The sequence below is a fragment of the Halictus rubicundus genome, chromosome 15 (genome assembly GCF_050948215.1).
Source record: "Halictus rubicundus isolate RS-2024b chromosome 15, iyHalRubi1_principal, whole genome shotgun sequence".
In the NCBI taxonomy this organism is placed as follows: Eukaryota; Metazoa; Arthropoda; class Insecta; order Hymenoptera; family Halictidae; genus Halictus; species Halictus rubicundus.
In genome coordinates, this window is record NC_135163.1 from 9,522,908 (window position 1) to 9,536,519 (window position 13,612).

Consider the following 13,612-nt stretch of genomic DNA (forward strand, 5'->3'; position numbering starts at 1 on the left):
AATTGATAGAAGTTTAGTAGGGGTTGCATCCAGTTACGAATAAGATGAGAAATTTTGTAAAACTAAATTTGCCTCGCGATCCTCTAGCGGCAGCGCGGCAGGCGTATCAACGGAAAAATTAATTTTTTAATCCCGACGAATAAATGCAGCGAGCGTGGCAGAGGGTTGGTTAAAAGCAACATAATCTGCGCGTTGTGTCGCGTCGCGCCGTTCCCACATTTAATAAACAAACGGGTCCATAAGCGGACCGTGGAAACGTCGAATCCACGGGGCGGCCGGGATTTCGCGTCGATCGCGAACAACCGCGCTCTCTCGCATGTGGGGTCGCCGCAAGCATTCGTCCGCGGAATTATGAAACCCGCCGGTGTCTCTAATTAAAACCGAGTCGCGGCCGATTCGAAATCAAACGAGAGTTTACGCGAGGATGGCTGGTCGCCGTTATTGCGCGAAATAATCTGGATCCACGGCGCCCTTCGCTCTCGACCCTACGCTCCCCAAAACACGTGTCCCGCCCTTTCCGCGCGCCCTTCCGTCCTACCTATAAATAACGTCTCTTACGCACGTTGGAGCAATTTTCTCGCGAAGATACCGGCCGGAAACGATCCTAGCTGCATGCATAATCGTAACGAGTCTCGGGTCTCCCGGTCTCGAAATTTTCGGGCGAAATAATTGCGCGTCCGCGCCACGGACCCTTATCAGATGTCGAAAAATTTTCGCCGCCCTGCCCCTTCGTGCGCCTAAACGCGGCACCGTCGTCCAATAATTCTCTTTGAATTATCAATGCCTTCCCCGTTTCGCTGCTTACCAGAATCGTGCGCTCTCCCGGCGGCGCAAATTCTCGAGGGTTGTAAATCCCTGAGGGGTGAACGAGGACCTTTTTAAAAACGCTCCGCGTTGTGATTTATTCATGTTAATGGCCGGGGGAAGCGGGCAGATTTAATTTCTGCACGCTGGCTTCCGGTGAAACGCGGCGCCGCGAGTATTGACTTGATATTTCTTAACGCTTTACGGGACAGTTGTATGGTTATGTTTTGTACTCGAACGTTGGTAGAATGTAAAGGCCGTGAACGAAACCTGATAACAAATATTTCCAACAGCAGGGGAGTCTATAGCTCTACGGGTTGCTTTGACTTGAAATCATGTTAACAGGCTTGAACGGTAAAAAAGTGACTATACATACGATACATAACGCTATCAGCTACGTGTCCGGCAAGTTGCGCTATAAATTATGGAAAACTTGCTATCGTCCACAGATGACATTTAAAAAATTTGCTGTTTCGCACTTTCGAGCGACGACTTCGTAAATCGTGAAAAATGCAGCACAGAATTGATACAAGTTCCCTTCGGTAGACTGAGTCGAGAGATTCCGCTCTCGGAGGCTGCACCTTTAATCTCGTTGGCTCAATTAATAGCGTCCGCCGGCTCGCCAGCAGACTGTCCCCATTAATAACCATAAAATCATAACAACGGCAGCCGGTGTTCACTCGATAATTACGCGGACGTCAGCGCGAACCGGCCGATCCGGCAGCTTGTCCCCGGCGTTTATCGGCAATTTCAGCGACACCGGTCGTCGAGGGAGACGCCTGTTTCGCGTCGCCGTCTTCTTGGTCGTGGTCGTTGTCTCCTCGCGTCTCGCAGGGTTTCATACGCAGCCCCGTTTCGCGGCACCTTGAAAACCGGGACCGGAGAGCCGTTTGATTCGGTGTGGTCCGACGAGTTGAGGCCGGTAATCGACGATCCTCGCATAAACGAGCCGCGAAGAGGTGGGAAAGAAGAGTCCGGGTGAAAGGAGAGTCCGCTATAGCATGAACGCCGCCGGCTCTCCACGGCCACGGGAAGATTAACATAGAGATGAGGACGCCTCGAGTCTTTTCCGCGTGAGTTATGTTCCCGGTGTGCACGAGCCCCGCTCCCTCGCGATTACCTGGACTCGCATTGTTCCCGAACGAATTTCGCAAATTCGCCGATGTCCTCTCGATTTTGAATTCCAGTTCTCCGGCAACTGTCTATTATTATAGTTCGAAACTTGGAGGATCTCGCCGCTTCCGGTCGAGCAAGAGCACGGTTTTCGGGGTGCCTGGCTCCGCGTTCGTGTTCGTTACCGAGCTCTTGTTTTTCCAGTGTTAATTGGGGCCTTTCATTAGGAGCGTCGCGGCGTCCGCGAGAGAAAAGGCTCGGCCCAGCGGAACGGCACTCGGCCGGCAATTGGGGCAGAGACACGCGAGGCTCCTCGAGCGATTTCACGGGGCGCGGATCGCCCGGAGCCACAGAGGATTCACTATGGTCGAGAACGTTTCAAAGAGGTAACGAACGAACGAACGGAAATTGATCCCCTCTCGGCGTGGGTCGGTAACGCGCGCAACGATCGCGAGGACGGCAATTGATGACCGGTGGACACACACCGGCCCGACCCGGCCCGGCTCGGCTCGGAGAAAGCGGACAAATTGAGAACGATGTGGGTGGAGAACGCCGTTCGAAAGAAAACGCCGCCGATATTTCATAATCTCGCGGATGCAGTCCACGCGAACAGGAAACAGCCGTCGAATCGATAAACCGCGGGAGCGGCGAGAACGTTTGCGAACAGCAATAATCATCTTCGTGACAAGGATCGGCCGCAGCTACCGACGCGTGCGTCCGTCCAGTTTGTATCACTTAAACGGAGATAGGACTCGGACAGAGCTGACGTCGGGATAATGCGATGTGCGCGCGCCCCGAGCCCCGTTGCACGCTCTCGTTGTCTGCTCGTGGACCGCGCGCAACCCACACGCGAATTACCTGTCCACAGGTAACACGGACACGCGCCGCCACGCGTAACCAGCCAGTCGATAGACCGATCGTGAATGTGGACCTCGGGAAATAGGACCGGATTGTTCCTCTTATTTTTATCATTTTTACCTGTCACCATTCTCTTGCGTACACCTCTACCTTTACAGTCACCGTTCGCAAGATTTCACGTTTGAGATTATAGGCGAGGGGTTGAACAGAAATTATTATGGCTATTCCTATTGAAAATTTTTTTGAAAATTCCCGCAATAATCGCCACTAAGCAAACAATGGGAGAGAGGGGGTTCTAGGGGACAATGAGGGGAAAAGCGAAACGCACCGCGGAGCATAATCAGGCGCGTGCAATGAGACAGTTCCCGATCCATTTTATTTCATTATCCGGCCACCATTCGCTCGTTTTCGAACGAGAACCAGTCTCCCCGGGAGAGCGAAAAGCTCTCGTCGGCCGGGGAATTATTCATACGTCATTTCGAGCAGGGAAACGTTCGGCGTTTCGTCTCTTTTCCGTGCTTCGGCTCGCTAATGACCGTATTTGCGCAATTACCGTGGCACGGTTACGGGTCCCCGTTTCCACGGAAAGCTACGAACGATATTAGCGACGGCTGGAGCTGGCCCCGAGACTGCGATTGTTCGTCGACGGAAACGCGTCGACGTCGGATAATGCATTCTCAAGGTCTCTCTATCGAGCATCGCCGCCTCCGTCGATGTTGAAAAGCTTCGAAGAGTGAATTCCACTTCCGATGGATACTCGGTCGAAACAACGCCGCGGAGCCGGCGTTAACGATCATGATAATAATTAATACGCGAACTTCGGGACGTCGGAATTCCCGAGGTAGACTCTCGAAATTAATCTCGTCTAGTTTCGGCCGTGGACCGGTGACTTTGTCTTCTCTTCGGCGAAAAGTTAGCGGCGATGTTTCGAGGATGGCCGCCGGTCGATAAACGGCGGGAAAATTTGCTTTTTTAAAACGATTAGCCGAACGTTTCGAGCGGCAACGGCCCCGAAACTGGATTAACGCAATTTCCGCGGCGTTCCGAGGTTGGTTCGAGATAATCTGATTACTTAACGTCAGAACCCGACAAGAGCGATTCGCGGGACCGCTAAGTTTCCCGCGGGATTAAAACGAGTTAATTTAAAGTTTCCCGCTGGCGGCGCCGCGGGTCGAGGGTGTCGTGCGGGACGTTCGCCAAGATTTTTCTGTTGCCGGCTAAACATCCCCGTGATCAAGGCCCGGCCTCTTTTAATCTTGTCAGAGTCGCTTCAAAGGTGCCGCCATTTCAATGAAGTTTAGAATGTACGCCGTTATATTGGATATTCGGACGATCTTGGTGGATTTGAGTTTGCAAACTCAAAGTGTACAGATTACGAAAAATATTTCCTGTGGTTGTTATCGATTTTCAAGTCTTCCGACAGCATGTAGCAACTCTTTCGTAAAATTGTTCACTCAATTCCGAAAACACGCTGCTACCGTAGACGCAATTTCGTGAGAAGAACGCATCGTAAACTGCGTTCACAAAGATGCAGCGTCCTCTCGGTAGCGTCGTTTATTAGGTGATTGACGATCCAAAACAGCCATTATCACCGCGAACAAGCTGCGACGATCGTTTTCCGGACACGGATCTCTCAGCACGCGCTCCTATTCGTCCTATTTCGATTACGTCGAGTTCCCGAGTCTCGAACAGAGTCGTTTGCCGACCGATTTCTCGGACGAAACGGCGCGTCTCGCGAGCGCATTAAAACGGATCCGGCCGACCATAAATACCCAGCTACGACGACATTCGTTTCGGAGGATACGACGCGACGGTCGCCATGAATTTCGGGGCTCGGTGGTGCGACAGCGAGCCGAGAGGGACGTTATGAAATTTCCCGCAACCCGGTTCGCGAAAACTCTCGCCCCTTTACACCTCGCCTCGTCGCGTCCGGTTCTACGGTTCTTTTTCCCAGTCCGCCGTTGTCACGCGAACGTAATCGCGGTTCGCAGCAGCGAGTAGTTCCACGACGACACCCGTATAGATTTTCATAATGAAATTACCGGATGTGTGACGCGAGCGCGAGCCACGAGACCGTTTGCTCTCCCACGCGAACTTACGCTCGGCGCCCGACACCTCGGCAAGTGTTGTTCTTTCGTGGTTTCGAGGGAATCGCGGGGGCGTGTTGCCAGTCGTTACGATTCTTTACACCGATTCGAAAGGTGAACTCGGAGATTAAGCGACCTTCGGATCGGGACGTTGCCATTTTTGGTCCCCTTGCACTTTCAGGCGCCTCGGACGCTCGAAAATGTACAGGCTGACGCCTATGATACAACCTGCAACGAGGTGAAAGAATTTCGGAAACACCCTGTATACAGAGTGTTTTCCGCCTGGTGGTGGAAAATAAAAAATTCGCGAAGTATTGTCGAATGGAAGTTGGATTTTCGGAAATTTTGAACGCATTGTTCTTATTCAGCACGGTACCTTGCCGCTTTCGGCGCACACCTCGTAAAAAGCGCACCGTTTTCTACCTCGAAAAAGTCAGAACGCGCGCGGCGCGGCGCAAGACGCGAGTAATAATCGCGGCGAGTTTCATTTCGATGGGTACGGTGTTTTTCTGGCCAAAAAATTGACGAAGAAAAAGCCGCGCGTTTTGGCCGTCGAAAAAGCGAGCGAGCGGCGGGCCGGCTGGACCAGAAAAGAAGAACGGTTTCATACATCGGTCGGGATTTAATTAACGAAATCTTGTTCGAGGGTTTCTCTATTTTTCGAGCAGCTCTCTCTCGGACAGTCGCCGAGCCGCCGCGCAGCGTCAAATTTTTCCCGGTACAATCCTCTTATCGTCGCGCGGCGCGCACTGATTTATAATGGCGCTTAATTAATGGAATAATTACGGTCGCGTAATATCACGCGCGGTTTTTCGGTGTTTCTCATTACTCACCGGCTCTCTCGCGGTCGGTTCGCGAGATACGGCAGATACAGGCAGAGAGGGAGAGAGAGAGAGAGAGAGAGGCGCGGCTGATTAGGCGAAATTTCATTTGGCGGCCGGCTGCGTCACGATAAAGCCTCGTTCACGGTTTTCTAAGCCGCGCGGCAACATTACCCGTATTTATTACCCCGCGGCGCGTTTTCGCGCTCGGCTCCGCGTAACACCGCTCCGAAAACGAACGGGAATTTTTTTCGGCGGGCCCACCCGGGTCCCCGGAGCGCACAATTTCATTAGAGACGACGTTCCCGACTTTTGCGCGTGTCCCCGACGCATCAGTTCTAATTCTCGAGTTTTCGACCGGACTATTTCGAGCCACCGGGAGCTTGTCGCCGCTCGCGGACGCGACCGCCGCGAGATTTATCGCGCGGAATCGTACCCGCGCGCGCTTCCAATTAACTCCCGAGTAATTCCTGACCGGGTCTGACTGCTTTACGAGGCTCGCACGCTTCCTGGTGCACCGCGGAACAATACCCGCTGCGTTGGCGCTGCATGATTCACGGCGCGCGATATCTTCGATCCGAGCATCGGACCGATTTTGGATCGAGGCTCTTGCAATTCTTGTTCGCGTCCCTTCAACCTTAATGGGATGCAGGCTGAAGATGCGAGGTAAATCTAGTTTCTTGGAAATTCGAATGTTTCTACTGTTTTAAGTTACACCATTTTAGTCGTGAGAACATAGAATGCACGGTGTGTGGTTGTGAAGCTAATCAAATCGAGATCAGGTTGAGCGCAGTCTGGGGTTGGATTTTTAGCGTGAATTAGATGAAAATCACGCGAACTGGAGATTCGGCCGAATGAAAGGGAGGAAGAAACATGGAAGGGCTCGCAGAGCAGCCCGGGAAAGATCGGCCTCGCCGAGAAACTGAACGGAAGCGGAAGGCTGCATTTATTAAACTGAGCTCGGACGTGTTTCTCCTCCCTCGATTTCATCCAGGCCACGTGCCACTTTTCTTCCATTTTCCCGATCCCATTTCTAGCGCCCTCTCGCTATTGCGCGTGTTCGCGCTTAGCGTAAAATAGTGGCTCGACACCCTCTCTTCGTCACCCCTCTCTCGCTCTCTCTCTCTTTCCTCTTTCCTTACTGTGTCCCTTCTCTCCGTCTTCATTCCCTCGAACTTGTTCCATCTTCGACGCCTCGGAATCCCTTGGACGACAAGGACGGGCGTCGGGACGCCGTCCCGCGCGAACTTTGCTTTCACTAAAATTCCCAGAGACGGACCCGGGTGTTTGTTCGATGGGAGTTCGCCGATGTCTTTCGACTTTCCATCGGGAGCAGATGAAAACTCGTAACAATACGTTCTAACTTGGTGTCAGCCGAGCCGAGCGCTCCGTGTGGCGCGCCCGCGCACGCGAGACGAGTTTAATCTTCGACGAGAAAGACTTCGACGTGGGAGACCCGGCTGCGGGTCGCTCGTGACCCGCTTTGTGCTTCTTGTTGCTCCGGTACCTACTAGTTTCGTCGAGATAGAAATCGCGGGACGAACTTATTGCGGATTTTCTGCGCTCGCGACAGAAACTAGGGTGTTCGTTTCATCGAGAAAACGGTTGCTTGAAAATGACTTGGTCTCTGTATTCTTCTCAACGCAACGTGATGGTGCGTTCTCGGACGAATTCAAAGAGTTTTTCGTTCGTAAAATTGTAAGAAAACCGATCGACAATGTGCTAACCCTCGGAAGACGGACGCTTCAGTCGATTTCCGCGAAATCCAATAAGTAGCGAGCAGAAACAGCGAAATCCTTGTTCCGAAACGGCGGAGGAACAGAGCCATCTATCAAAGCCCTAAAAGTCGGCGCGGTGGAACGAGACCAAACGGTGCCAGAAATCTCGTTACCGCGACCGAATGGGGAACGAGAGTCGTTGGGTGGTTCGGTGAGTGCCGCAAAGGAGAAAACATAGGGGGACGCAGAGGAAACGGAAGGAACAACGAGGGGTCATCGTTCAGATAAACTCGTTAGCGTAGCCGGGTATCGTCCGGGGAAAACAGCGAGCGGTCCGGTCCGGTCCGGTCGAGTTCGCGAATAACGTAGACGGAGGAGGGCTCTCCGGGTCTGGCTGGGCGACGCTTAAAAAAATTGCACGAGACCGAGAAAGTTCGTGGCCCGGGGTTAAATTGATAACGGGGCAGGGAGCCCCTGCGACCCCTGTGGCGCGGCTCGGCTCGGCTAGAGAGAGAGAGAGAGTGGATTTCGCCGGGCTAATTAAGAGATACGCGTCTGGTAGGCGGCCATTAGGAGCCGGACGACGACGCGACGGTGCGGAGAGCACCCTCTGACACCGGTCGTGTCCCGTAAACGGGGCTAAACGGTCGGTTTTTCGTCGCGCCACATATCGCGGGTGTCTCTCTAGTTAGCATAGGGGAGCACCTTCGGGGTCGAGCATAGTCGTTCCGGTCGGCCCGCGGTGGTGTGGCGAAACCGCCTGGAAACGATCCACGGCAGTCGGTATGCTAATACAGGGGACTTAATTACAGTCTCATAATGAATCAGTCACGCCAACGGTTCGTCTACGTCCTATCGTGAAGGGGGCAGGAGGGGCACACACGATTGTATTCCCTTGATTAATTGTTCCGTCCTCTCCGCGGAACCCCCCGACAGCGTCCTCCTCGACGAGGATACGTCGCGCGTATCCTCCACCGACGGAACAGACGATCCGCCGATACCGCCGCGCAGGCTATTCGTCATTCCACGGAGATATTTCGGTGATCCATTTCGTTCGTCTCCGACCGTTCCTTCGACCAGTGATTTCGACTCTGGGAGGCTTGCGGGAATTTCTGGGAAGCTGTCTTAACTCCATTGCTTCTGTGATTCAAAGGAAAAGAAAAATGAATGTGACATTCGGATTTTTAAGACGCGTATGACGTCGAGGCGTCTCGACGCTCGCGAATTATTCACGTTGTCGGAGGGGGCTGAAAAAAATGAATGCCGCGAATCCGGGGTTGCTCGCGCGGTCGCGTGAAGCGAGGGGGAATAAATTACGGGGGCGGCGGCGGCAGAGAGGCAGATAAAGGTTCTTCCCCTTTGCCGATTAATAGTTCTGTCAATAAGATTAATCGAGCGTTGATTTTCCGTGTGGTTTTCAGCACGCTGAGGTGGAGGATGGAGGAGCTGGAGACGTTGGAGAGCACGGAGTGCCCTGAGTGCCCCGGCCCACCCCCGGAGTTCCGGTTGCCGCCACCACCCCGGCCACCCTTCCTCACCGACGGCACCTTTTGCTCGGAGGAACCCCTCACCGAGATCGAAGATTGCGTCGCCATCCCGGTGAGTTCGATTCTCCGTTATTCCCGCGATTTTTCGAAACCAGACGCCACCGTGATACACGCCGAACGTTGAGGGGCGGAAAAACTTTCCACCCTCCCGTCGAAACTTGCCGGAATTAGTCAACCCCGTTCGTGAATCGGCTTCGCTTCAATATTCGATCGTTAACTCCCGATCGAACTTCGGTTACCGTCTAATCTTCGGCTCGATCTCTCCGCGGATTACAACGGCTTGAAACTTGCGAACTTGTAAGTCTCTGTCCTGCGCGTAATAGTCTGCGAGTTTGTTCACGACGGAACGGCGGACGCGTTTGTGTTAACCCGTTCATCGATATAACAATCCTCGGAAGATTCATCGATTGGTCTGCGGAGCTAAACATTGTCGGATTTCTCTATTTTAAAAAATGAAAAAGCGATAGGCCGCGAGTTAATGAAACGGAAACGCAGCCGCAAGATCGAGACGGCTGAAATAAAAATGCCGGGTCCTACGATGGAACAGGTGGCGCAGAAGAACAGCCAGGAGAGAGAGAGAGAGAAACCGTGACGCGGTTCCACGGCTGGCCGATTCATATCGGAGGATTTTACAGCGGGATAAATTCCGGGCGTTCCCTTATCCGGCGTCGGCGAATTGAATCGGGAGCTCGCCGGACAAAAACCGTTCCCCGCGTCTCCGTTAATCTTCGCGTTGCTTCTTCCACGGCCGAGAGGACGGTTGCCTAACAAAGCATTATACCCGGAATCTTGGCTCGATCTTCGAGACGCTCTCGTGGCACGGCCACGAGCAACGGGGTTGAACATCGAGCTAGGGGGTTGGAACTATTAACCGCGTTCGGAGATACGGGGCGCCGATTCTATAACTATTTCTCCCTCGTTCGATGTGATCTATGGGTCGTGCGGGCTGCAGGCGGGCGGAGGGTAAGGAAAGAATTCCAATTAAAGTTGCCCGGCACGATGGTGGCCCACGGAAGCCTCGCGTGCTCCCAAACTTTCGAATAAGTTGCGGCCGGCGTCGCCGTCTCCGCCGCGACAAAACCTTTGAAATTCCCCGCGGATTCCGTGACACCGAAAGGCTTCATTTCTCCTGGTTGCGCTCCGATAAATCGCGGCCAACGATTAATCCACGGGTCTTCGGTTGTTCCTGAGCGTTGTCGCGCTTCTTCTAACCACGGGACATTCCTCGACAACAAAAGTCGCCGGCTTTAAGCTGCTGCGGAAACTCGTTTCCTCGGATATCGTTTCCAGCGATAGCGAAACACCGACAGCTGGGGGGGGGGGGGGACATTGTTGTTTTCCACCGCTGATTGATTTTATTTCACAGTAGAGAAAATTATTAATAACTCGACCTAATAGCTGGTAACACCAGGAGAAGACGATGTTGATCTAGGGAAGACAAATATTTTCCTACTCTTCGACGTCCCTGTAACAACATCTGACCGAAAAAATTCTGTTGAGCTTACCATGGTGGTCCAACCCCTTAATTGACTAACTGTGTCTCGTTAGACACCCGAGTGAAAATGGCCCCCGAATCTAGGATCGACGTGTTGTGGCATTCGTCCTGCTCGCGCTTGAAAATTCCATTTATGCGAAGGATCGCTAGGCGGGATTAGCGTGCGCCGGTTTATCGTGGAGCGAATCGACGGGGAGAGACACGGAACGGGCGAAAAAGCGAGTAACGAGCCTCGAAGAGGGATCATCGGGATTGACGTTAAAAGCGGGCCCCGGCCACGAAGAATAATCGGCGGCTGCTGTGCCGGATTCTGGAAAGAAACGCAAAAAGGGGCAAGAGGAGACGAGCTTCGAGCTTGTAAGCCTACGCGAGAGACCGTGTTTCTGTTATTGTCTTTAGTTGGTCGCTTAAAAAGCCGTATTTACAAGTGACAGGCGCCATCAGTCTGGCGACGACGACGCCGGCGCTTTTTCATCGTGCTCCGGGTAAAAACGGCGCGCTTGGCCTATTAATAGAGAACACGTGTCCTGCTCGTCGTCCCGTGAACCCCGGGACCCATTATCGCCCGGCGATTTTACATCATTACGCGTAATTGGAGAATCTCGCCGACCCCGAGATTTATCTTCCGTTTCGTTTCGATTAAACGACCGGGATGTTCCGTGGGAAACTAAAAATGGGGCGGGACGCGACGCGCGAAAATAACAACACAACGATCCCGGTCTCCGATGAGAATAATTTATACATCGGGAACGTTCTACAAAGAGCTGCGCGCGGAATGGCGAATGGGGGACGGGGGATGGGGGCTGTGGGAAGGTGATTTTACAGGAAATCGCTTTAATCGCAGTTTCCTCGTAACACACCCGTTATTTGCAGCCCCGTTTATAATTTCTAATTTCGAGCCGGGCCGTGTTATATTAAATCACTTTAATATCGAGCAGTGTCTCGTAGCGAGCGAGAGTTTAATCTAAAATAATTATTTTGCGCGGGAGGCGCTCAGACCGAGCCGGCCCCGGCTGGTTACAACGCTACGAGACACCCACGCACACACACACACACACACACACACCCACAAAACACCAACCCCCGCGACACCCACGCTATGCGCGCGAATATCTCTCTCTCTCTCTCTCCCCACCCCGTGGCACATGCAAATCCCCGCGACTTTCGAAAGGAGAGACTCGCCGACGGTTTTTGCGCCCCCTCGTCTGGCTTTACAGGGCGTTAAACGCATCGGGCGCCCTTAATTGAATTCTCCGACACCCCCGCGCACCGCCCCTGACCGCTCGGCCGACGCAGCAGTAACTACCGAAATTGCAGTAAACATTTTGTCCGTCCGCCGACATTCCTTCGAGACATTCCCTTTGCCGCCCTTCCCTCTTCGCCGCTATCGATCTTCAAAGACGTTCCTAGGGCCACGCAGACCCTCATTTTTGCTTCCTCTGAAAAATCACGGGGATCTTTCACGTTCCTCCGAAACGGACGATTTTTAATGGTAGAAATTTCGAGGTTAGCAGTGAGTCCGTTTAGTGGCCTGAACATCTGTGACGTTCACGTTTAAATTGGCAACCTGGTGTAATTACAGGAAATTGTTCGAATAACCGTCAGGCAGCAGATTTCGGGTGTTGGCACGAAATGTGCATGATAAATCCACGAGTTCCGATCAGTCGTTTTGCACTACAGGCAACTGCTACACAGCTTCGCATTTCCCTCTTGAAGCAGAAATCGCCGTGGACCAGGGATTAAAGTTGGCAACTCCGGCAAACATTTCCGCCGGCGAAAGAAAAACATGAAACCGCCCGGGTCTTTATTCAGTGGCATTTTCCGTAGACTCGCAAACATCCGCAGTCTACTTACGGCTTCGCGGACAAAACGTCTGTCAAGAACGCGCGGAAGAGCTGTCCTCTCCGGTTGCCCTTTGATTTTCGAGTCCCGCGGATCCATCAGCTCGAAGCACTCGGCCGTGTCTCTCTTTCTCCTGATTTACGCAAAGTTTGTTTTCGCGAAGCGCAAGAGGGGTTGTTTCTAAGGGGGGTAAGAGAAGGGAAAGAGAGAGAGAGAGAGAGAGAGAGAGAGAAGAGGGGGTTGAAGCGTCCCGTAGAAGTTCCGCCGAGAAAGAACTGGAGAGAAGCCAGTGCGGAAGAGTCTCCGGGCAAAGAATCGTTCCATCTCCGACGCGGAAAAAGCTTTGGGGGCGCGAGGCAAGGGAGCGGAAGAATTAAACAGTGGGCCGGGAACAGGGACCGGGGGAAGCGAGCCGGATGATAGTAATTAAAAAGCAGCAGGAGAACACAGTCCGCGTAAGTTGTTTCGAGTTTATTAGAGGACGATACAGTCGCGCGATATTTATTAAGCCAACCACCCTCGTGCCTCACCTCCGCGCTGCCCCGTTGCTTCGGCAACCCCTCGAGCCTGGGTCCGCAAGGTTGTCGCGATCGTTTCCGAGGGTTAATTTCTTCGGCGATATTTATCGCTGGAAATCCCGTCTCCGGGAACCCGGTGACGGGGGTGAAACCGGAGTCGAGTCTCGCACGCGAACAACCACCCTCGCCGGTCGGCGTCGCCGTCGCCGCGAAAGTTTAAATTAAGTCTCCGGGTATAATGCGACGACCGCGGCCAATCGGACGAGTTTCGCTATGAATTATGGGTCGAGCCAGATTGCGGTGAGGTTGGAAAAGTGTGGAGGAGCGTGACGAGGGGTGGGGGGGGGGGAAGAGGTTGGTCGACGGCTATCGAACGAAAAGGAAACTGGAAGAAAATTGGAGGTCGCGGTGAAATCGGATTCCTTCGGAGCCGCTTCTCTTTCCTCGAACCTTCACCCGGGGGGTGGGAAAGGGGTGAAACGGAGAAAGGGCGAGAACGGGAAGAAGTCCTCGCTGATAGCGTTTTTGCGTCGGCGGAGGGGCTGCGGGGAGGGCGAGTCTCTTTATTACGCCTGGGAATCCGCTTTGTTTCTGCCGACGACGAGAGGGCGAGGGAAAAGCCCTTGGAAGGAGGGCCGAGGGAAAGCGAGAAAAAGGACGCGAAGAAAGATGAGCGGAGGAAAAAGAATGCTGTTCCCCTAGGCAGAAGTTTGCGCGGCTCGCGGCGGCGGCACCGAGAACTAAAAAGTGAACCGGCCCGGAAAATGGAAAGAAAAAGGGGGGTAGTTATTCCCGGAGAGTTTCGCGGC

The 13,612-nt window shown here is 53.3% G+C and overlaps 1 protein-coding gene across 5 annotated transcripts in view; it reads left to right on the forward strand.

Annotated features, from left to right (window-relative positions):
• The window catches only part of Pxb (putative Hedgehog signaling attenuator pxb), a 300,094-nt gene that overhangs the window by 222,421 nt on the left and 64,061 nt on the right, over nt 1–13,612 (forward strand). For 4 of the 5 annotated variants that reach the window (XM_076800775.1, XM_076800777.1, XM_076800776.1 and 1 more), the window contains one exon: nt 8,823–9,000. In XM_076800775.1, the coding sequence (XP_076656890.1) occupies nt 8,839–9,000 (162 nt within the window). In that variant the 5' untranslated portion in view covers nt 8,823–8,838. Of the gene's footprint in view, nt 1–8,822; nt 9,001–12,651; nt 12,741–13,612 lie in introns of those variants that run through there. The other variant, XM_076800778.1, reaches the window with a different exon arrangement.